Source organism: Phyllobates terribilis, unplaced genomic scaffold (genome assembly GCF_046119375.1).
Source record: "Phyllobates terribilis strain yellow unplaced genomic scaffold, ASM4611937v1 Scaffold_7__3_contigs__length_470593459, whole genome shotgun sequence".
Taxonomy (NCBI): domain Eukaryota; kingdom Metazoa; phylum Chordata; class Amphibia; order Anura; family Dendrobatidae; genus Phyllobates; species Phyllobates terribilis.
The window spans coordinates 329,893,998-329,919,298 of NW_027362767.1; the positions used below are offsets into that span (position 1 = coordinate 329,893,998).

The following is a 25,301-nucleotide window of genomic DNA, read 5'->3' on the forward strand; positions in this document are numbered from 1 at the left end:
AAATGGCCACTGTCAGTCATCTGGCAGCGGCTTACTCCTACAGAACAAAAGGATTGGATACACAAAATTAGACTTGTCAAATTCTTCTTCACCCCAACATCATCTGTTGAGGGGAGAGTTTGGAAACACTATACATTAGACTATGGACTAATCCCACCGATACCAGCTAGTTTGGCCGACTTTATGTGGGCCTTTAGGATAGAAAATTTAGTTAGACCGCATGATTTTGCATGTTAAATTATGGCCATAATGGCGCTGTTAAGCAGATAACTTTAAAGATTTAATTGAGCCGAGATCTTAATCTTCACGTTCGCCTCGCCATCAGCGCCATTTTACTGAATGGATTGCATGTGTTTTTAAATGTTTCTGCAGCAGATATACACTAACTAACAAAATGCATAATGCATTTTGTTTTTTTACCTGTAGATTTTGTGCATGTAATGCAAATCTAGGGGAAAATTTGCACATAAAACTCAGTGTGCCCGCAGGAAAAATGTATGTTTTGGATTTGAAAAACATCCCGCAGATCAGTTTGTGCAACGTAAAAAAATAAGCACAGTGGGCATGAGTTTTCTATAAATCCCATCCACTTTGCTGGAACTGTAAGACAATGCGTTTTTGCACAGCATCAAAAAATTCACCAAAAACTCATTGTGGGACTTTAACCTAAGCCATCTTCCCAAATCTGCTCTCATCCTCCATATGCCATGTATACTTACCGAAACAAACTTTGTAATTTTTCTGCTTTAGTCCTACAAACACAAGTTCTTTTGTTCTCTAAATGTCAGGAATTCTTTGCAATTTTTTTTCCACTAGTTTCATTGTAAATGGAAAACCCGGTCATGTGCCTAAAGTCCCACAGCAACAGAAGTCCAGGAGCCTTACAGTTAATTTCCCTAGAAATTAGCAACCGACTCTGGACTTGCTAGCAATTACTAACTGACCCTACTCTTTTTGGCGTCACTGATGTCCTTATTGCCCATACGTGTTCTGTCCGTGATTTTCACATACCTCTTATAGTTTATAGGGCTGTTCACATGTCAGTGTTTTTCTATTCCCGGCAACATGGATAAAAAATACCAATACAAGTCTATGGGTCCATGAAAATTATGGACAGCGCATGTATTCCATTTGTGTGCTATCTGTAATTATTACAAACGGTAGGATGAGCTTGTTTATTTATTCATTTATCTATACATGAAAATCCCTGATGGCAAAAACAGACACCCCGACCAAACATTGACACTTGTTCCATTTTTTTGCATACGTGGAAAAACATGGACGTCTGAATGAGGCCTAAGGGTATGTGAACATGTTGCGTTTTTGTTGTTGAAATGTGTGCAGCAAATACTTGTCTTTTGGCAGGAAAAATGCTGCCTAAAAAAATGCTGTATTCTAATGTGGTTTTCCCATGCATTAGCATGAGTGAACTCTGAAAGAATTAACATCCTGTAAATCATCTGAAACTCACATCTGCAAAAAAATAAATAAATAAAAAGCAACATGTGCATGAGATATCAGAAATCTTTTACTTTGCTGGGGCAATAAAATGCTGAATATTTTGCCGAAAAGGAAAACTGGCGGGGAAAAATGTGATGCGTGAAGAAGAATGTAGTATCGGCGTCTCTACCCCCTGACAGGCAGAGAAGCCGTTCCTCTTACCGCCGCACACCCCGCCAGGCGTCCCCCTTCGCTCCTGCTGCTGCCGGCGTGCGCAGCTTCTCGGGCACTGTGCTTAGGGCGCGCGCGCTCCCTTCCTCTTAAAGGGGAGGGGCCGTGCGCGCCGTCCTAAGGAGTCCCCGGCCAAGGGCCGTAGGACCCCTCATGTAAAAGGCACCTCCTCCAACATGGAGGTGCCCGTGCAAGGTTGTAGCTTTGTGTCCTACACTCTGCTTCAGCCCTCAGGTCCTGCTGCTAGCCTGACTACCGGTCCAGTCCGCCAGCCTGACTACCGGTCCAGTCCGCCAGCCTGACTACCGGTCCAGTCCGCCAGCCTGACTACCGGTCCAGTCCGCCAGCCTGACTACCGGTCCAGTCCGCCAGCCTGACTACCGGTTCAGTCCGCCAGCCAAGTGTACTCTCCAGCCCGACGGTCTGCCTATGGGCCTGGCTTGTCTGCCTACCCGGAGAACGTACCAGTTACCTGCCGTGCCTATCTGTCAGCCTACCTGGAGGCTCCTGCCAGTTACCTGCCGTGCTTATCTGTCAGCCTACCTGGAGGCTCCTACCAGTTACCTGCCGTGCCTATCTGTCAGCCTACCTGGAGGCTCCTGCCAGTTACCTGCCATACAGGTCAGTCCCTGCCTTCTGACCCTTGGGAGTCACCTGCTCTCATACAAGGTCTGGCCCAGAGTAGCACCTTGTCCGTCTGCTTGGTCCTTCCCTGGTCACGGAGTCGATTGAGCCGCCGTGCGACCTTGGGCAGTCCGAGTTGATACCTAGTTACGCCCCTCTGGTCCCTTCTTGCACCGCAGCACAGAGGTTCCACCACCCGGATCCATAACAGTTTGCATGGGCCATGGAACCCGGTGGCCCCCAGGCCCCTTCGCTTGCTGACCTGTACCAGGAGGTTTCTCGTCAGAGATCCCAACAGGAGACCATCCTGACCTACCTGCGGTCTGTCAACTCTCGCAAGGACACGCTGTCTGTCCCACCTGTGCCCGCCTCGAGTCGAGCAACACCCGCTCCGGCGGCGCCGCTGCCTACCAGTACCACGGCTTCCAGCCTAGGACCCTGTCTTTCTGCGCCTCCCCGTTTTGGAGGTGACCCCGTCTTATGTCATGTCTTTCTGAACCAGTGAACGCTGCACTTTGAACTTCTGACACATCAGTTTCCCACCGAACGGGCCAAGGTGGTGTTCATCATGTCTCACCTCACCGGGGAAGCATTGTCATGGCTAAACCCTCTAAGAGAGAGGGGATTCCCTGGTGTCCGATCTTCCGGCTTTCCTCTCTGCCTTCCGGAGGGTCTTCGATGAACCCGGATGAAGGATTTCTACTGCCTCCTCTTTGCTCCGACTCCGCCAAGGGAGTCTCACCGTGGGCCAGTATGCCATACAGTTCCGTACCCTCGCTTCTGAGCTTGCCTGAGACAATGAGGCCCTGGTGTCCACCTTCTGGGAGGGTCTTTCCGGTCGGATTAAGGACGAGTTAGCCGGCCGGGACAATCCTACCACCCTGGATGACCTGCTGTCATTAGCTACCCGGATTGACATCCGTTTCCTAGAACGTGCTAAGGAGACTACCCGGGAGAGAAGATTTTCTCGTCTTGCTCCTGTTTTCCAGAAACCTGCTTCCTGACCAGCAACTCCCCGGGCACGCTCGCCCGAACCTATGCAGATCGACCAGACCAAGATGGTAAAGTCTCGCCAAGAAACACGCCGAGCCGAGGGGAGCTGTTTCTACTGTGGTAGTAAGGAGCACCTTATCCGTTCCTGCCCGGTGAAGCCGGGAAACTCCAGTGTCTAGGACCGCTCGGAGAGGTCGTCCTAGGCAAGAGTAAATCCTCTCCATTCTTGACTTTATCCGTCTCTATCTCCTGTGGAGAGAACCGCTTCTTTGAAACCGCACATCTGGATTCTGGAGGCGCTGGGAATCTCATTTCCCAGTCTCTTGTAGAGAAGTATCAGATTGCTACCAAACCTCTGGCTGAACCATTGGCAGTCTCTTCCGTGGATGGAAGACTCCTTCCGGTGACAATCTTGTTCGTCACAGAGCCCGTAAACCTGCAGGTGGGAATGCTGCACTCAGAGAGGATCTCCTTCCATATGCTTTCCGGACTCTCTCACTCCCTTTTGCTAGGTCTACCCTGGCTACAGAGACATGAACCCGTTCTGAATTGGCAATCCGGTGAGGTGCTCCGTTGGGGGCAGGATTGCCATGAGACCTGCCTGGTTCCTGTTCACCCGGCTCGACCTCCAATCTACTCCGGCTAATTTACCTGGTCTACTGGCACCTTACTGGTCCTATGCAGATGTCTTCGACAAGAAGGAGGCAGAGACACTGCCACCTCATAGGCCATATGATTGCCCTATCGACCTGGTACCCGGTGCCACTCCACCCTGTGGGCATATTTACCCGTTGTCGTTGGCCGAAACCCAGGCCATGTCGGAGTACATTGTAGAAAATCTGGTTAGGGGATTCATCCGGAAATCTACCTCCCCGGCTGGAGCCGGATTCTTCTTCGTAAAAAAGAATGAGGGTTCACTACGTCCCTGTATCGATTATAGATCACTCAACCAAATTACTATCAAAAACAAATACCCCCTGTCGCTCATCTCTGATCTGTTCGACCGCCTTAAAGGCTCGAAGATCTTCACCAAGCTCGATCTTCGTGGGGCGTATAACTTGATCCGGATCCGCCAAGGAGACGAGTGGAAGACGGCATTCAATACCCAGGACTGTCACTATGAATACCGTGTGATGCCCTTCGGTCTCTGTAATGCTCCCGCCGTCTTCCAAGAATTAGTTAACGACATCTTCTGTGACCTCTTATATTCTTGCGTGGTGGTGTACCTGGACGACATCTTGGTCTTCTCTCCGGATCTTCCCACACACCGGAGGGATGTTCGTCAGGTCCTGCTTAGGCTCAGGCAGAATCACCTATATGCAAAATTTGAGAAATGCCTCTTCGAGCAGACCTCTCTTCCATTCCTGGGCTATATTCTCTCTAAGACAGGTCTACGGATGGACCCCGAGAAGGTCTCTGCCGTCTTAAAGTGGCCCCGTCCGGAGGGGTTGAAGGCAATTCAGCGATTCCTGGGCTTCGCCAACTATTACCGTCTCTTCATCCCACATTTCTCTTCCCGGACTGCTCCCATCTCTGCGCTCACCAGAAAGGGAGCAAATCCTAAGGAATGGCCGTCCGAAGCGGAGGAGGCCTTTCTCTCCTTAAAACAAGCCTTCTCTTCTGCCCCAGTGCTGCACCGTCCGGATAGCAACAAACAGTTCTTTCTGGAGGTTGATGCTTCCTCTTCCGGAGCCGGAGCGGTGCTCACCCACAAATCTCTATCTGGGAGAATGGTAACCTGCGGCTTCTTCTCCAAGCTCTTCTCCTCGTCTGAGCGCAACTACTCCATAGGAGACCGAGAACTGCTAGCCATCAAATTGGCGCTGGAGGAGTGGCGTTACCTGCTCGAGGGGACTCTGCACACGGTGGTCATCTATACTGACCACAAAAACCTGGCATATCTACAGAATGCCCAAAGACTCAATCCGCGTCAGGCCCGGTGGTCTTTGTTCTTCGCCCGCTTCAACTTTACCCTACATTACCGCCCGGCGGACTAGAACGTTAAGGCCGACGCCTTGTCCCGATTCTTCCTGTCTTCCGATCAAGAGGAGGAGCCTATGCATATCATCGATCCCTCCAAAGTGATGAATGTGGCCCCCTTGGACCTGTCTCGTCTCCCACCCGGTAAGACGTTTGTAGCAGTTCTGGAGCATAAGAAGGTTCTTCACTGGGGTCATTCATCCAAACTAGCTGGCCATGCTAGCCAGAAGAAGACCTTCCTGCTCATTACCTGGCATTACTGGTGGCCTACCCTGCGCAAGGATGTGGTAGACTTCGTCACGGCCTGTTCACCTGTGCCCGCAACAAGGTTCCCAGTTCCCAGACATCTTCCAGCCTGCCATCTCCTGCCTCTTCCCGTGCCTGCTGCCCCGTGAAAACACATTGCTATGGACTTTATTACTGATCTCTCTGTTTCTGCCGGTTGTACTGTCATTTGGGTGGTCGCTGACCGTTTTCTACAATGGCTCACTTCATCCCTCTGCCTGGTCTCCCGTCTGCATCTGTGCTGGCTAAGGACTTCATCCATCACATCTTTCGTCTCCACGGCATACCCCTCCACATTGTGTCTGATCGTGGGGTCCAGTTTACTTCGCGCTTCTGGAGAGCTACGTGCAAGCTGCTGGAGGTCACCCTGGATTTCTCCTCTGCTTACCATCCGCAGTCCAATGGCCAAGTGGAACTTATCAACCATATCCTTACCAGCTTCCTCCAGCACTTGGTCAACGATCACCATACCGATTGGGTGAAGCTCCTACCATGGGCCGAGTTCTCCTATAACAACCATGAGAGCGAATCTTCTTCCAAGTCCCCGTTCTTTGTGGTCTACGGTCAGCATCCCCGGATTCAGTTTCCCTTTTCCGCTTCAGTGGACAACCCTGCCGCGGAGTCTCTGGTCAGCGAATTTAACACCATTTGGGAAGACACTAGGTCCACACTTCTTCAATCCTCTGAGCGGATGAAGAAACATGCTGATAAGAGACGTCTGGATCGCCTCAATTCCGTCCGGGAGACAAGTTTTGGCTCTCCTCCAAACATGTTCGTCTCAAAATACTCTCCTATAAGTTGGGTCCACGGTTCATCGATCCATTTGAAGTCCTCAAGCAAATCTACCCAGTAGTCTACAAGTTAAAATTTCCGGCCACCTTACGGATTCCCAACTCCTTCCACGTATCTCTCCTCAAACCAGTTGTGCTTAATTCTTTTTCCGACAATCCAGGTACCTCCCCAGCTCCGGTCTCCGCTGAGGACGTCAATGAGGTAGAGAACATTCTGGCCACCAAGAGGGTAAGAGGAAAAGCCTTTTTTCTGGTGGATTGGAAGGGGTTTGGAGAGAACTTTGGAACCCAAGGAGAACATCCAGACCCCGCTTCTCCTTAAATTTCTTTCAGGCCTAAAAAAGAGGGGGCGTAAAGGGGGGGGTGTACTGTAGTATCGGCGTCTCTGCCCCCTGACAGGCAGAGAAGCCATTCCTCTTACCTCCGCGCACCCCGCCCGGCGTCCCCCGGCGCTCCTGCTGCTGCCGGCATGCGCAGCTTCTCGGGCACTGTGCTTAGGGCGCGCGCGCTCCCTCCCTCTTAAAGGGGCCACGCACGCCGTCCTAAGGAGTCCCCGGCAACTGGCCGGAGGTCCCCTCATGTAAAAGGCACCTCCTCCAAAATGGAGGTTTCCGTGCAAGGTTGTAGCTTTGTGTCCTAAACTCTGCTTCAGCCCTCAGGTCCCGCTGCTAGCCTGACTACCGGTCCAGTCCGCCCGCCTGACTACCGGTCCAGTCCGCCCGCCTGACTACCGGTCCAGTCCGCCCGCCTGACTACCGGTCCAGTCCGCCAGCCTGACTACCGGTCCAGTCCGCCAGCCTGACTACCGGTCCAGTCCGCCAGCCTGACTACCGGTCCAGTCCGCCAGCCAAGTGTACTCTCCAGCCCGACGGTCTGCCTACGATCCAAACCCACCAGTCTGTCTATGGGCCTGGCTTGCATGGCCTACCCGGAGAACGTACCAGTTACCTGCCGTGCCTGTCTGTCAGCCTACCTGGAGGCTCCTGCCAGTTACCTGCCGTGCCTATCTGTCAGCCTACCTCGAGGCTCCTGCCAGTTACCTGCCGTACAGGTCAGTCCCTGCCTTCTGACCCGTGGGAGTCACCTGCTCTCATACAAGGTCTGGCCCAGAGTAGCATCTGGTCCCTCTGCTTGGTCCTTCCCTAGTCACGGAGTCGATTGAGCTGCCGTGCGACCTTGGTCAGTCTGAGTTAATACTTAGTTACTCCCCTCTGGTCCCTCCTTGCACCGCAGCACAGAGGTCCCACCACCTGGATCCGTAACAGTAGACTGTGTGCTCTCACAGGTTTTTGTTTTGGACTTGTACAGTGGCGTACCCAGATACCTAGAGTCTGATGGGCCCCGATGCAATCCCCGGTCGAAATCTTGCACCGGAGGCCCATCGGACTCTAGGTATATATATATCTCCGCTGTTCTTTAATGTTTAGAAAAAAGTAAACCATTATACTCACCAGGAGTGAACATAGAAGTCATGGGGCCCCATAGCAGAAGTATAATGCACTCCCCATAGTTCTCCATATAGTATAATGCACCCCCCATAGTTCTCCACATAATATAATGCACCCTCCATACTCCTCCACACAGTATAATGTGTCAATATGTCCCCCATAGCCCTCCATACAGTATAATGCACAGCCCATAGTCATCCATATAGTATAATGCACAGCCTCAGTATATGTCGCCCCATCAAAGTATATCGCCCTCATTCGTGCCCCATCCTGGTATACGGCCCTCATTCTGGACCTCATCCTGGTATATGGCCCTCATCCTGGACCTCATTCTGGTATATGGCACCCATCCTAGTATATGGCCCTTTTCTGTGTATATATGGCCCTCATCCTGGCCCCCATCTTGGTATATGGCCCCGATGTGGTTCGAATACACAGAAAAACAAAAACGCTCCTCACCTTCCTAGCGCACCCACGCCGCACCGCGTCCTCTTGTTAGGCAGCTGACTTTGACAAGTGACGGGAGTGCATGACGTTACTACCATGCGCCCCTGGTCATGTGCACGCTGACGTCAGCTGCTGGCCTCTGGCATGGACCTGATGAGTCTGTACGCAGCAATACACTTCAGCTGAAGTACGTGCTAGCATTGGTGGGCCCCTGACCCACCAGACATAGTCGCAGTGGCGACCACTGCGACCGTGGTCGTTACAGTCCTGATTTTGTGGCAGATCCACTTCAAAATCAATGTAGAAAAAAAACAAAAAAACTTTGAATATATGTTGTTGTGGATTTTTGCATTCATTCACAGGAATCCTTACAATTTTATATATGTTGTTTTTTTATTTTTTTTTTTGTTCCAAAGGCAAAAAAAATACAATTTCAGATAAATTTTAATGATAATCCTCCCCCCTTTTTCTAGAAGCGAATTATCCGTGTCTTGCTGCTTATTTTCTCAATATAACAAGGCAAAGTGATCATTAAATTCTGTAGGTGCATAAAAAGGCTCTTTCTGGACTCAACGCAGTGTTATTTTCTTGTGTTTTAACTATATGAAGAATATAACACCTTATTTTCAGGTCCTATAGCAAATTGCCTCTTCAGAGAGGAAAACTACTTGAACTCTAGTGTCACCTATAGGAAGTAGTAATCCTAAGGCTGTGTGCCCACAATGCGTATTTAATACGTTTCCGCCACGAAAACGCATTAAAAACGCTTGTTAAGTTGTCTGCCATGTTTCCCAATGATAATCCGCATGTGCTGTGCACATGCTGCGGAAATTTCTGCTGTGGATTATCATTGTGTAAAAATCCGCAGCACAACCATTTATTGTGCGTAAACGCGGTGAAATCGCTGTCATTGACTTGCATTGAACCGCATAACATCCCATGTTTACATGTATGCATGCAGATGTTATGCGGTTCAATGCGCGGATGGTACCCGGGTCTGGAGAAGAGGAGACTCTCATCCGACACGGGTACCATTAGTAAAAAAAAAAGAAAACGTAAAAAAAACACATTATACTTACCTCTCCTCCGGCAGCCCCCCGGTCTCCTTCTCCGGTGGCGTCCTCTCTCCTCAGCGTCCCGCGGTGTTCTCAAAGGACCTGCGCTGACGTCATTTAGTCATGTGATGGTCACACGACTGCTGACTACAGCGGTCGCGTAACCTGTCAGCTGACTAAATAACGTCAGCGCAGGTCCTTTCAGAACACCGCGGGACGCTGAGGACAGAGGACGCCACAGGAGAAGGAGATCGGGGGCCGCCGGAGGAGAGGTAAGTATAATGTTTTTTATTTTTTTATTTTTTACGTTTTAATTCTTTCTTTTTTTTTTACTATTGATGCTACATTTAAAGCAGAATAAGTTGGTCACACAATATAAATCCATGCCGTTTGCATGGATTTATATTGTGTGACCAACTTGTCAAGCACTTTTAAAAGTGATGCTCAAAATCGCATGGAAAAGCGCTTGAAAAAACGCATGAGGAAATGCATGCAAACATGCTTAAAAAACGCTCATCTCTGGCAGAAAAAACGCATGTAAAATCCAGATGCGTTTTTTCTGCCAAGGAGATGCAGAAATGCTCAGGAAAATTTCTGCTTAATTTCTGCATCGTGGGCGCATTGTCTAAAAGTCAATTATCGACCCTTTAACAAGCCTTGCCATATGACTTAAAGATAAAAGCCAAACTAGAATCTCAATATGCAGACAGGGTGTTTCAGGTTGTTGTCTCTCATCAGTGCAAAGTGTGAGATCTGATTTGGCTGTATAAGAGGCTTCTTAGTGAGATCTAAGGGGCAACAGTTCTCCTTGTGAATAGTGACATGCTTGGACTAGGCATGCTAGTGTGAGGAGGCTTATAAGCAATTCAGTTGTCCTCTGGGAAATTAAATATGCAGTTTGTGATTGTAGTAGTTGCAGAACAACTGGATAGATTCAGTTTTCTTGTCTGTGTGAATTACAGGAAAGCATTGGAGGAGAAAATAGATGTTAACCTTTCTGTTTATCACTGCTGCAAGCAAAGATAAGACCATAAAAATCTCTATTTCTGTCACAGTCCATTACGGTAGAACACGGCACCCCACAGAAAATCTCGTCTGAAGAGCTCTGCCAGAAGAAGGGGTGTGCAGATGGTGCAGGGACAACGGGGACTCGCCCTGCATAGCACCGGACGCCGGCTTGTTATGTACACATGTGATCACTTTCTGCTTTCCCTAATTAATATCCACAAATGTTATTTGTCCAAAGCTGAATTGTGATATTGGGTTTAGCTGAAGCGATTTCCTCCAAATTGGAAAAAAAAACAAAAAAAATTCAGTATGGCTATGTGCCCACGATGCAGAAATGCTCAGGATTTTTTTATGATAGGTTTTTTTTTTAGCTCTAAGCTTTTATATGCAGATGGCTATACAGAAAATACTAAAGATATTTTGATAAGATTCTTATTAATGTACATACACCCTTGCAACCATTTTTATTACTACCATGCATCTACAAGGAAAAGTGATGGAGCTATATAAAGAGCGGGCTCACGGAGGAGCATATCTCAAAACATTGCAGTCCTTACAAAGTAATTTTCCTCCTACTGAAGTCATAGATTTCCCTTTCATTGCACCCATGAAGTATGATGCCACCAAAAGTGCCACACTAAAACTGTATGATTCCCCCACAGTGAATTCCTCCACAGTACCCTCCAGACACAGTATGATGACCCTACTGTACCCCACCTCAACTCCCCCGGCAAAGTATGGTGACCCCATCACAGCCCTCCATGCAGTATAATGGGCCTACATATTGTATAATGTTTCCATTAGCCCTCCAGACAGCATAATGGACTCCACACAAACCTTCACACTGTATAATTGCTTGCATACAGTATAATGGCCCCCACATAGCCCACCAAATATTATAATGGCCCACACTGTACCCCATAATCCTCCATATAGTATACTGCACCCCATAATCCTCCATATGGTATACTGCACCCCATAATCATCCATTTGGTATACTGCATCTCATAATCCTCCATATGGTATACTGCACTCCATAATCCCCCATATAGTGTAATGCACTCCCCATAATCCTCCATATAGTGTAATGCACTCCCCATAATCCTCCATACAGTGTAATGCACTCCCCATAATCCTCCATACGGTATAATGCACCCCCCATAATCCTCCATATGGCATACTGCACTTCATAATCCTCCATATGGCATACTGCACCTCATAATCCTTCATATAGTATAATGCACTCCCCATATTCCCGCATATGGTATAATGCACTTCCCATAGTCATCCATATAGTATAATGCACCCCCAATAGTCCTCCATATGGTATAATGCACTTCCAATAGTCATCCATGTAGTATAATGCACCCCTAAATAAATGGTGTCTAAAAACTCTAAAAGCCAAATTTGTGCTGTGAAAGCCAAAAAGTGCTTCTTCACATCTCAGCCCAAACACTAGTTTTTAACCACGTACAGGCTATTGCCGTGTTCAGGAGGAATGGGGTTCTTAATAGCAATGTCCACTTTCTCCTACTGCCCCTTGTGAAAATGAAAAGCAAAATAAACAATTTTTTTTCACTTTTTAATTCCTGTGAAGCAGATGAAGGGTTAATAAACTTCAGGAGTAAGATTTTTAACCATTTTAGGGGTGCAGTTATTAAAATGTCACTTTTGGGGTGTTCCATTATAATATGAAAAATTTGTATTAAAAATTTTTGAGTTTTTTTTTGAACATCTTCCAAAAAATATTAAATGACCTTTGGAAAATGATACTGACGTAAAGTAGGCAAGGTATATGTCCGTCATACCACAAAATAGTTAAGAAATGTCTGTTTTAAAGGGGTTGTCAACTTTCAGGAAAGTGGGCCCCAAACTATCATTTTCCAAAGTTTGAAAACGTCAATTTTTTTTTTTTACCTATTTTTGCAAATTTCATGTATTTTCATAAACCCTAAATTCAGTACTAACATATAGTACAATGTGTCACGAAAAAATCGTCTTGTAGAAGCTTTCCAGAGTTCTCACCACATAAAGGGATAAAGGTCAGATTTGAAAATGGGGCTGTGTCAGGAAGGGTAAAATGACTGCGGCGAGAAGGGGTTAAGGGATGTGAAAGTGAAGAACTAATGACTTTCTATACCAAATAAATCCGATAATTCTTACTAATCTCAGATCTGATTGTGTAAATGAACATACCCATACCGATACTGTGACGTCTTCCTTTCGATCGTATCCACGGTCTCTGCTTCTGTTTCCCGGCACTCGTTTCAGCCATGTTCCGGCGTCCCCTAGCAATACATTACATTGTATGCAGGTTGGAATCATCTATAATTCATATTAATGGTGGTAAGAAGCTGCTGCTTCATCTTACACTGAAGCTACATTGAGAAAAGATTCCTTGATATGCGGCTGCCGAGTCTGTAGTGAGGGGGCTTCATCAGGCTGAGCTCAGTGTGGGGGTGTCTGCTGTGGTTGTACACATTTATTAGAGGCCTGGATAACGGGAATAATCCTATTAATATCTTAAGTCTAAGACGAATATACGAGACGCTTTGCATGTTAGGACATAACGGCTGTATGACTGTGATCTGTATCTGCCCTATCCCCTGGTGTGTGTATATTGTCTGACAATTGCTGTCGAGCAGTATATACCGCTGTATCCCCTAGCCTTAGCTTTTTGGCTATCTAAATAATATATCCATCATATCTCCCCCCAATCCTCCTAAATGTCTAATAGATGAGACAAGAATACATATTTATTGAGAGAGGAACTACCCCCAGAACATGAGCGCTGTTTATGCCTGGCTGTGTTTTGCAGGGGAGTAAAGGGTCTGAACATTACACCCACGTCAGGCGCTTTGCACTTTGCATACAGTACTGGTCTGGGAGAGCAGTTTTTTCCAGTCCGTTTTCCTATTGTATGGATCTCTGGTACTTTGTAAAGATATAGTGATTAGAGGATATTTTTATTTTAGGGAATTGCTTATAATGCAATTCCCATATACATAATGGGTGATCTCCTTAATTGCAATACATGCTCAAAAGTACATGTTCACACTTGGCGTTTGTTTTATACAGCATATTTAGTGCATAATATATGCAGCGTTTTACAGTACCAGCGTAAAACATTATATATTTGAAATCTCATACTGAAGCTTTTTTCTTTCCCCACTTGTACTTTGATTCTTGTGGCGTTTTTGCCAAGACACACGATGTAAATTCTTTCAATGTTTTTGCAGCCTTCTACACTCCTGCGTGAAAAAAACGCTCCTAAAAAGTGACAAAAAAAATGTGTGTACTGCTCACAGCAGTTTTGCTGCCACCACTCTGGTTTTTGGTGCAAAAGAATAATGCTGTAAAAAAAAAAAATGCAACATGTGAACATTGTACAAAAGCTACAAGGTCGCTTTAGGCTATCTCCTCTAGCCCTTTGGTAAATGGTAAAGAACGAGGTGTTTTTTTTGTGTTTTGCTAATATACATTTATTATTGCATTTTAGCTCATGGACAAGGTGACTTCAGTCTGGAAGATGCTTTCGATGATATCCCGACTCCAAAGCGTAAGTAAACTAATATAGTATTCACAATGGAGTTAAAATATGTGAATGTTACACATTTAGCATCTAAGGGGTAAGGTTTCTCCTTGTGGAGCGTGACATGCCAGGTCTGGCGTTCCAGTATGGGGAGACTTATACGCCTTGCATGCTCCTCTGGGAAATGAAATCTGCAAATTGCCTCTTCAGAGAGGAAGAGAACATGAACTCTAATGCCAGCTGTTGGAAGCTGCGATCCTAAACGTCAATATCAACCCTTTAACAAGGCTTGCAGTATGACTTAGGATAAAAGCCAAATCAGAATCTCTATTTGCAGACCCGATGTTTCAAGGTATTGCCCCTCATCAATGCAAAGTATGAGATCTTATTCGGCTGAGTGAGAGGCTAAGATTGGGATCTAAGGAGTAAGTTTTCTCATTATGTAGAGTGCAGTCATCCATCTTGGGCCTCATTCAGAGGTCTGTGAGTCAGGTATATTCTTTGTTTTTCACGACTAGAGCACATCCTCATTATAGTCTATAGGGAAGATCACATGTCCGTGTTTTTTATGTCTTATTTTTTTTGTCAATGGAGTGTCTACTCAAAAAAACGTAGACTTCCATGAAAAACTCGCACTGGACACCGATGACATCATGGTTGCAGCCATGCACTGTTCATCTTCACAGACTGTTTGATAGAAATTTAAGAAACCTCCATTAGTGGGTGGTTGTTTTTTTTTGTAGCGGGAAGTTTGCATAGAAGAAAAATCCGATGAAACTCTGATAGTAAAAACTGACACACTGCCCAAATACTGATGAAAATCTGATCCAAAACAATGAAAATGTGTCCGTTTTTTTTTTTTTTTTAATGTATGAGGCCTTATTGTACAGAGAACCATATAGTCTAAAGGATGAATGATACCTGGTACAAACTAATGTGTGTAGGCCAAGCCCAACTCTGACAGGGTAGAAACCTTAACTCCTTGTCCTAATTTAGGGTGGATTTCTTAACTTTAAATTGGTGTCTGCAGTTAATTAGAGTGTGCCGTAATTTCTGGATCTGTGATTAAAAAATGAATTAGTCTCAATTCCTGGCTGAGGCAAAGTTCAGATGAAAGCTAAACTTTGCATAAGAGTCATGTGTGCAAATTGCGTGTCTCAGTGTGCAGCACATTGTGTTGTCCACATGGCGGACATGTGCAGGAACTGCCTATTAAGACTAGGGTCACAAAATAGATTTTCTCTCATGCAAGAAGAGTGTGGTCAGAGTGTGGTCAGAGTGTGGTCAGAGTGTGGTCAGAGTGTGGTCAGAGTGTGGTCAGAGTGTGGTCAGAGTGTGGTCAGAGTGTGGTCAGAGTGTGGTCAGAGTGTGGTCTCCATCTTTTACATGCAGTGTGCCAGTGAAAATCTGACCGCACACTGGTATCATTTGAGTGCGGTCTGATGTTTCCATGGACCATAGATGTGAATGGTCAAGTGCCATCTGATTACACAGGTCTGCGACTAAAAATCTGTTTGGTTTTCATATAATTTCCATGTATTTTGGTGTTTTGATAACGAAAAAAATATTGAAAAAATCCTAAATGTCAGGACTTGCCACAAACCTATAGGTTCTTCTGCAAACTCTGGTGTGAATCATCGGCAGGCCGCTTATTTTCTTTCCCCATTAACATCGATAGGAACTGCGTGATTGGCTGGTGGCAGTCAGGTGGTTAGTGACATAATGAAAGGTCGTTATGTGTTCAAGAAACTTGCGTTGGAATTTCATTCATCAACCGTCTTTCCCCAAATTAGCGTTATTCTCCTGACCATTTCTGTTTCATTTGTGGTGAATATATAGTGTTGAATCAACAGCTGAATATTACAGACTTTGTGAAAGCAGTATACTTTGCATACTTCAGACTAAAACTTGGAGATGAAGATAAAGTTTTGGCGCCTCAAAGTGTGCAAACGGTGTGTTGAGAACCTCCGAAATTGGTTCAAGGGTAAAAAAAAAAAAAGCTTTCCGTTATGGGATTCCTATGGTATGACGAGAGCTAAAGAACTATAGTGACAACTGTTACTTTTGTTCATGCAATGTGAAAGGGTATAATTCCAAATGGAAGCATTCCATTTCATACCCCAATCTTCACTCAGCAATTCGTCCCATCCCCCATGGCACAGATATTTCTGTACCCAAGGGCTCTGCTACCTTGGAAGAGATACCTAGCTCCGATGGAGGTGGAATCATACCTGAACCAGATGACGAATCAAGTTTTGACTTTGAAGATGATACAAGAAGGATTTAGTAAGAGACTTGAATCTTCCCAAAGATGCCGCTGAGTTACTCTGATCAAGGCTCAAAAGCAGGAATTTATTGTTACCAGGAGCATCTTTTTCATGGTTTTGATACCGTGAAAAGGAGTTTGTCCCTTACTTTGCCCAGGAAGACAAGTTGGTTTATTGCATCAATGTCGAAGGTTTGTTGGGTCAATTCAAAATCCAATATGATTCAGCGCAATGGCGTCTTTTCAAAGATTCTTCATAAAGAAATCTCCAAAGCCGTTTTACTCCACTGCTGTTTTTACTCTTCCATCCCTGTAGGTCATTCCGTACACTTGAAGGAAACCTACGAGAACTTGGAATTGGTTCTTCGTAAACTTTAAATATGAAGACCACAGTTGGCAAGTGTGTGGGGATTTGAAGGTCTTGTGCATGCTTGTTGGGCAACAAGCTGGGTATACCAAATAACCTTGTTTTCTGTGTCTGTGGGACAGTCGAGACCGACAAAATCATTGGACCAAGAAGAGTTGGAAGCCGAGGGTGCTCACAGTCGGTGAAAAAAATGTCCTCCGAGAAACTTTGGTACCTTCCATCTTCTACCACCTCTCCACATAAAATTGGGCTTGATGAAGCAATTCTTAAAATCACTTCCAAGTGATGGGGAATGCTTCAAATACTTGGTCACCAAGTTTCCAAGCCTCTTGGAGGCAAAATTGAAGGAAGCTGTGTTTGTCAGACCTGATATTAGAAGGCTTATAGCTGATAAAGAGTTTGTCAACACCATGACGGATCCTCAAAAAAGAAGGGTGAATTGCATTTAAAGAGATCATAGAGAAATTTTTAGGCAATAAAAAAGATCCTGACTACAAAAAGATCGTTGGACGAATGCTGAAAGCATTTCAAGCTTTAGGTTGCCTGATGACTTTGAAAGTGCATTTCCTCCATTCCCACCTTGACTACTTTCCTGAAAATTTGGGAGCTGTGAGTGAAGAGCAAGGTGAACGATTCCACCAGGACATTAAAGAGATGGAAAGAAGATGCCAGGGAAAATTGTGCATTACAATGATGGCAGACTACTGTTGGATGCTTCAGAGAGACATCCCAGATGCTGCTCACAAACGTAAATGTATCGTGAGGAGCCTCAAAGGGAAAAAAAATCACTTTTAGTGAGGTCATTTCAGTTCAAAAATGTTTTTCATGAAAAATTTGTAATGAAAAGTGTAAGCCTATTTTAATTTATTTCGCGGTATTGCCTTATTTAACATAGTTACCTAAATTGTCAGGAAACGTGATGTCCTATGACAAAACGGAGGTCATTTTTGAGATTCAGTGCACCAAAAAACATAACGATTATGTGGAATAACCAAAATAGCTCTTGAAATTTTATTTTTTGCAGACCTGTGTTATCGGAGACAACTTGTGCATGCTGCGACTTTTTCCTCGGAACGAAAAGGTCCGAGGAACAGATGAAACGTGCACTGCCTCATTGAATAATATGGGTAGGAGTGCTATCCTTCAAAACAATGGATATCACTCGTCCGATTTACAGTCGTGCGCACGAACCCTTAGTGACCTGCTGTAATCTGGAAATTTTTTTTTTTTCCTTTTGGTCTGTATGTAAGATTGCTTATGTGCACTGGAACAGATGTTCTTATTGGGCCAGTGTGCAGTCCGTTAAGCACCTGAACATCACATTGATCGAAAATACCCTCTCCTGAATGAGCACTTAGGGTCACAACTCCCAACTTTATTGCTACCATATTCATAACTTTGCTTGAACTGCTGTTGTACAGCAGGGTGTATAGAATATTGCATGAGTGAAATGTATGAATGTGAATATACATCAAGCAGCCATTCTATGGACATAGCAAATATTTGAACTCATAACTTTTTTTTTCCCCTATAGCTAAGCCTGCACCAAAACCTCCTAAAATTCCTACACGCAACACAGGTAAGAACATTTATTTTAATTTCGTGCACTTGGATGCATTTTATTTTCGGGGAGTACAGAGTTCCTGAGCATTAAAGGCTTGTTCTCACATTGCAGATTTGGTGACTTATTTTCTTCCGATAATATCCACTGTCTCTGTTTCTGTTTCTTGCACTTATTTCTGCCATGTCCCAACATCACTTAGCAATAGGTTACTCAGATAGGTAGCATGGTATGAAGCTACATTGAGAAAATAGATTCCTTGAATGTGCGACGGCCGCTGACTCTGGACTGAGGGGGTCTCATCAGGGTCTGGGTGTCTGCTGTGGTTGTTCATATTTAATAGAACTATACATCAAAATTGCTACCAAAATATCCTACATGAAGAAGGTTAGGTGAGCAATGTGAACACCCAAAGAAATGTATTAAAGGGGTTGTCCACTACCTTTACACTCATGCCCTATCCATAGGATAGGGCATCGATGTATGATCGGCAGGGAGCCCGTACGCGGCACCCCCGCCGATCTGCTGTTATTGCTGCTAGCGGCGGCCGCAGGCCGGAAGTCCTTATCTTCTGGTGCCTGGCCGTCTAACTGTAGAGGCCGCCGCGGGGTACTGCACGTCCGCCTCCCATTCAGTTGAATGGGAGGCGGACGTGCAGTTACAAGCGCCAGCCACTACAGTTAGACAGCCAGGCACCGGAAGGTAAGGACTTCTGGCCTGCGGCCGCCGCTGGCACCGTTAACAGCTGATCGGCGGGGGTGCCGCGTGCGGGACCCCGGCAGATCATACATTGATGCCCTATCCTAAGTATAGGCCATCAATGTAAAAGTAGTGGACAACTTCTTTCAAAAAGATATTTTATTGAATAATCAAAACAATACATAATAACACCTGATATACAATAAAACAGGTGCCTCTAGTATGAGGGATAATGAAGTATAGACTAATGCATACAGTTGTATTTTTAGAAGCGTGCCGGAAGCTCATATAGCAATAAATTCAATAATTCCCATAAAAGTGCAATGTCACTGTTGAAAATACTTAGGGTATCAACGCCTGTATATGTAAAGAGAAAACTGTATCATAATACCAGGAAGGAGATATCCCAAGGTAAGGAACCCTTAAATAGCATATATATCAAAAGTGCAAGTGCATATTGGCTAAGCAATCCCTAGTTTTATATAGTTGCCAATGGTTAATAAAGTGTCAGTGCATGGGAAGGCTAAATAGCCTAATTGCTATGGGGGAAAAACATTACCTTGGGTAGAGAGACTCTCAGGTGCACACTGTAGCAGAGCCAGTAGCACATCCCTCTGCCTCGACGCGCGTTTCGTGACACTTCCTTAGTGTGTTTTTAACAGTGATATTAAAGTTATTCTGTTTACATGCACTTGCAGTTTCATGGGAATTATTGATTTTATTGCTTCTAAAAATAACGCTGTATGCATTAGTGTATACTTCATTGTCCCTCCCACTGGAGGCACCTGTTTTATTACATATCTTGTGTTGTTTCGTTAAAATATAATTCTTTTTTTAATACATTCCTTTGGGTGTTGAATTTGCTCACCTAACCTTCTTCAATAAGGATATTTTGGTGGCAATTTTGATTTACCGTCTTGATAGTGACCCTGACTGCTGTAGGACTGTGACCTGCATCCCTTTGGTGTAGGCAGTGATAGTGATGATCATAGTATACAGTGTCCAGGCCCCCATACACATTGGACTAGTGTTGCTCGAACCTGCCGATATTGATTACCTAACATGTATGGGATAATTAAGAAAAGAGAAAATGGTGAACTAGCACTGGTCATGCTGCAATAAGTGAATGCATAACAACTTTAATGAGTTGTATAATGCAAAAAGAGGTCTTTATTCAAAAACACATGTAGACCTACAATTAAAAACCCTTAAAACATGACAAACATAAGAAGAAATTATCTCCTACATAAAGAATAGTAAGAATGTATGATAACAATACAAGTATCCATTCAAAAGGTGCCCTTCAAGTTGTAACTAGCACACGTAGATTATGTTATATAGACAATAATAAATCCCATTAGATAACTGGATATCCCCAATGGAAAGAGAATACAACCTATATAATATAGTTAAAGGTCAGCTATAAAGTCACTGGGGAATATTTGGGGCAAGGTTACCCAAGAGGGAAGAGGTATAGAATATAATCCTAATGCTATAAACATATACACACCTCAAAGACAAACCTCCAGAAGTGCTTCTGGTAGAAGGGATACCATACCCTACGCGTTACGCCACCCTTGTGGCTTCCTCAGGGGTAATGTGCCGAAGCATCATTCTACCAACAGCCATCCAATACATATGGGCTGCTATAGTCTTCCTTATTCGCACCCTCATAAATAATCCCTTAACACGGGGATATCAAACTCAAACACACAGAGGGCCAAAATGAAAAAGTTCGACAAAGTTGCAGGCCAACCAGTATACAGAATAATGGGCCCCACATAGTCCTCCATACAGAATAATGGGCCCCACATAGTCCGCCGTGCAGAATAATGGGCCCCACATAGTCCGCCGTGCAGAATAATGGGCCCCACATAGTCCTCCGTGCAGTATAATGGGCCCCACATAGTCCTCCATACAGAATAATGGCCCCACATAGTCCTCCATACAGTATTATGGGTCCCACATAGTCATCCTTACAGAATAATGGCCCCACATAGTCCTGCATACAGGATAATGGGCCCCACATAGTCCTCCATACAGAATAATGGCCCCACATAGTCCTCCATACAGGATAATGGGCCCCACATAGTCCTCCATACAGAATAATGGCCCCACATAGTCCTCCATGCAGAATAATGGGCCCCACATAGTCCTCCATACAGGATAATGGGCCCCACATAGTCCTCCATACAGAATAATGGCCCCACATAGTCCTCCATACAGAATAATGGCCCCACATAGTCCTCCATACAGAATAATGGGCCCCACATAGGGTTGGCGGTTCTGGTGTTGGGCCAAATAAAACCACCTTGCGGGCAGATTTGGCCCACGGGTCCGAGTTTGACTTGTATGCCCTAACATGTCCTGTGTATAAAGCCTGCCTTCTACCCATCAGCATCTGCTGTCCTTCCAGACAGTGAAAGAAGTAGCCCTGTTTCCTTCTACAAGCAGCAATTAACAGATAAAACAAATTAAAAAACAGATTGTAAAAAAAGTAACTTGTTTCTATGTCTTCATATGAGAAAGCCCTAAACGGAGTTGTTCGGGGTTTTTGCAGTCACTCTGTATAAGCTAAGGAGGGAAGAAAAGAGGCTCTCCTAGTGTGATATCGCAGGTAATATGTGAGGGTGAACTGACAATAAGCCGTTCACCTGGACGGGATTTGTGCGGCACAACTCTGACGAGTGTGATAGTGTATGCAATGTATGGCTGCTGCTCCGCCTGTGGGACTCACACCCAGTGGGTGGAGAACAAGGTCTGAGAGAGGTATACATTGCTAGGATTCGCAAGTCTGCAGTCACACAGGATTCTCCGGTGTCTGCTGCAAGACTGAGTGGTTATGTGACTGCATGTATGTGATATACATAGTCCTGGCCATATTGGGACTAGACCTACTTGTTCTCACTCAGTACAAGTGAATTGATAGAGGCCGTGCACGTCTAGTCAGAACATATGAACAGCAAGTCGTTTTCCATATAAATTAATAAGACCGTAGCTCTGATAGGTTTGTTAGTGCTTTTTCCTCATTTTATTTTGAGCGGTGAAAGACCCAGTGTGAATATACTCTTACAGTCAAGTATAGGGAAAAAGAGGCACCTGCTAATATTCAGTTATTGACTATTTGAGAAGAGCATATGTGTCTGCATGTGCCGGAATCTCAAACTTGTGCTTCCATGTGATTGATACGTCATTGCTGAGCTGACGCGCGTTAAGGAGCACTGGACGGGTCTTATTTATAATGTCGGACACTAACATGTTGTACATCTAGGCATCATCTATTACTAACCTATAAGAGCTTTCTGTTAAATAACAATCATAATAGGATATTATCAAAATCCTTCCCACTTATGAGATTGATCTGAATGTACTGGGCACTGGACAAACCCTTAATCCTCCACACTGTCAGGAGGCCACAGACTGATTATGGGGTTTGGTTTTTTTTTTTATACAGTATTCCAATAGCTTTAATATTTTAAATCAGTGACAGCCCGTCGTGCGTCCCTATAACTATCCAGCGACTACAACACCCAGAATGCAGCCCATTAGTTTCCCTGCATTTGGCAGTGATAAAGGAGCTACTGGTTCAGAAGATACTGATTTGATCCCGATCTTCATGAGGTTTCATCCTCATTCTGCAGCTCTCCGCAGCCAGCCCCTATTACTTAGAGGTGAGCCGCATCACTGATCTAATATTCTACAGCATAGGCAATGCTGTGATGAGTCTGCGGATTTACAGCACAGAGGCTGCACAAGCTTCTGGATGTCATCCATATCTGCTTTTATACATTATTTTTTATTTTATTTTTCCTCTAGAAATATTTTTCAGCTTCGTAAAATTAACACAATAGTACAGGCCTCGGGTGACTCAAACTGCAATATAAGTGGCACAAGCCTATAACCAACATAAAGAAAATGCAGACCATTGAAAATAGTAATGTTTATTATTACATGATAAATATTGCAAAAAATAAATTGAAAAGATTATAGTAGAAGAGAGAGAGAAGTACTGTAGAAGAATCGAAGTCTACTTAAAGGGGTTGTCTGGCGTTAGGGTACAAGTCTGCAATCACACTGTGACTGCAGACTTGTGAACCCACACAGCGCACGCCCTGCATGTTGTGACGATTCTTCGGTGCCGGCTTTCATGTGACTGCAACTATACAATTTGCATACTTCCAGCCACATTCTGACTAGACTTGTATACACTTGCATTTAATGAGGCTGCGCCCATCTAGTCGGCATGTGACCGCATGTATGTAAATTGAATATTTGTGGTCACACTCCTGCCGTTGCCACCGGAGAATCCTCACAGCGTGCAGAAATTGATAAAATATCAATATAACAGGTATATTTATATACACTTTCTTCCAAATTATTATGCAAATGCACTTTTGCACTGATTTTCCAAAATGGTTGATGCGAATGAGTCAGTATAATGTTCAATTATGTCCTTTTGTAATGGTATATTAGCAACTGCTCTCTTAATCTGATAAATTTGTCTGACAGAAACCTTCCTCGTTATGCCTTGCTCTGCACAAACCCGTCTGTACTCTGTATCCGTCACAAATCTCTTCACAATACGATGACCATGCTTTAGATATTTCACGAAAAATTATCTTTTCATACATTGACCAAGTCATTGCACTATTTGACGCTTTTCGGTAGTAAAGAGATCCTTTTTCTTTCCCATGTTCATTGAAACCTATGACCTGCTTAATAATATGCTACATCCTTCTTAAATAGTTTTCCCCTTATTGGGCTGACATGGAAAACTAATTATCGCAGGTCTTTGAGGTTGATTTCAGTGACACAATACCATCCATGAGTTTATCTGCAAAGACAAAAATGTAGTCTTTGACACTTAAATCCAATTTGCATAATAAATTGGAACGTAGTGTATAATATATTATATCAGTAAGTGTGGCCACTGTTAGTGCACAACCATGAAATATCAGAGGATGTCCACAAATGTATATTGGGTGAGTATATAAAAAGAGATTTGGTCATGAACGATGACATTGAAAGTAACACCCAAAAATACCTTTTAGACATTCTGCTCTGTTAATGGGGTAAGCACAGCCTCCCATTTCCATACGTTATTGAGGTTTGGATGATATATATCTGTAGAGCCGGGATCCCGGGCAGTGGCACAGACTGTGCGCCCAGAATGTACACTGGCCAGCAGCTGAGCGTAAAGATGATCTGTCGTGGATCTGTTTCCAAGTTCTGCAGTGTAAGCTTTTGCTGCCGGCCCAAGAAAAATGTCACACTTGGCGTACGTATCAAGGCAAGGAAACCTACATGTAATGCATCATGAGATCTAAGACATTTCCAAAAGTACTGATGTAGAGGTAATCGGGGTGATAGGTTGTCCATGAACATATTTAACGAACCAAAATAACTGATACAAGATAAATCTGATCTTTTCCTTTTCTTACGCAGACGATTTCGACTTGTCAGACTTTTTTGATACCACAAACCCTCCCAAAGTCGTCCCTAAACGTCCAACAAAGAAGCCAGGTAATTCTAAAAGCTGTATGATGTGTGTAAGTGCTTTATATGTTAAAGGGGTTTTCCATTATGTTGTTACCGGTGGAATGCCATCCCCACTAAAGAAAAAAAATATTTACCGTCAAAATCCACCTACTCCAGCACGGCAGTCTTGTTGGTTTCAGCCTGCCTGGAAATATTGAATATCTGACCAGTAGTCATCTGACCCTGCAGTCAGTCAGTGGCTCCAGCAGTGATGTCATCAGTAGTTGTGATGTCATCACTTCTAGTCTGGTGGAGACCATTGGAGTGGCAGCTTTGGAGCAAGCGGGTGGGGAGGGTTGTAATTGTTTCTTCCCCCCCCTCCCCCCGCCTCCTTTATTGGGATGACTTCTCATTTGAAACTTTAATAACAGCTGAAGTTCCTTTTTAAGGAGACCCTACACAGTAGGTGAATGTCAGTTGAAACTTTTCACCATGTGTTTCTCATCTGACCACTGAAAGAAGGATTGTGCATGTTAGCTTTCTGCTTGCTCAATCATTTGCTTGCACAGAAATTAGGCATGCCCAGAGGTGTGGCCGTGGATTAATTCCCACTCCTATTTGAAAACCCATGCACGCTTGGCCAAGTATATATTTGGGTTAGGGGTCATAGCTGACTGTCAAATTATCTATTGAGGCTGCTTGCTTTGTAAGGTGTATGAGCTACGTTAGCAGTATGAAAAAAGTTTGTGGCTTTTATCTTTTACTAACCCTTTTTCTTTTTATTGGTTTTAAAGGGAATGTGTCGCAAGTTTTATTTTTGTATTCAAATTATTTTATAATGTATAGTTATTATTTTTAAAACAAAATTCAAGTGTTTTTAAAATGTATTTTTTTCTGCACCCGCTGGTGACTTCCATTTTTATTTGCTGGTGTGTGTCTGAGCACGACACTTACACACCTTAAACACTGCACCCCCCAGACCGTAGGAGACTACGGTCAGTGGACGACCGCATCTCCTGTGCTGTGAACTGGGCAGGCCCCCCTAGGCTCTCCGGTTCACAGATGTGGGGGGAGCAAGACGCCATTTTTACTGTAG

At 44.5% G+C, this 25,301-nt stretch overlaps 1 protein-coding gene across 5 annotated transcripts in view; it reads left to right on the top strand.

Annotated features, from left to right (window-relative positions):
* The window catches only part of CD99L2 (CD99 molecule like 2), a 111,614-nt gene that overhangs the window by 37,530 nt on the left and 48,783 nt on the right, over window positions 1-25,301 (top strand). For all 5 annotated transcript variants that reach the window (XM_073641206.1, XM_073641204.1, XM_073641205.1 and 2 more), the window contains exons 2-4: window positions 13,802-13,861; window positions 18,002-18,046; window positions 24,173-24,250. In XM_073641206.1, coding sequence (XP_073497307.1) covers window positions 13,802-13,861; window positions 18,002-18,046; window positions 24,173-24,250 — 183 coding nt within the window. The remainder of the gene's footprint in view (window positions 1-13,801; window positions 13,862-18,001; window positions 18,047-24,172; window positions 24,251-25,301) is intronic.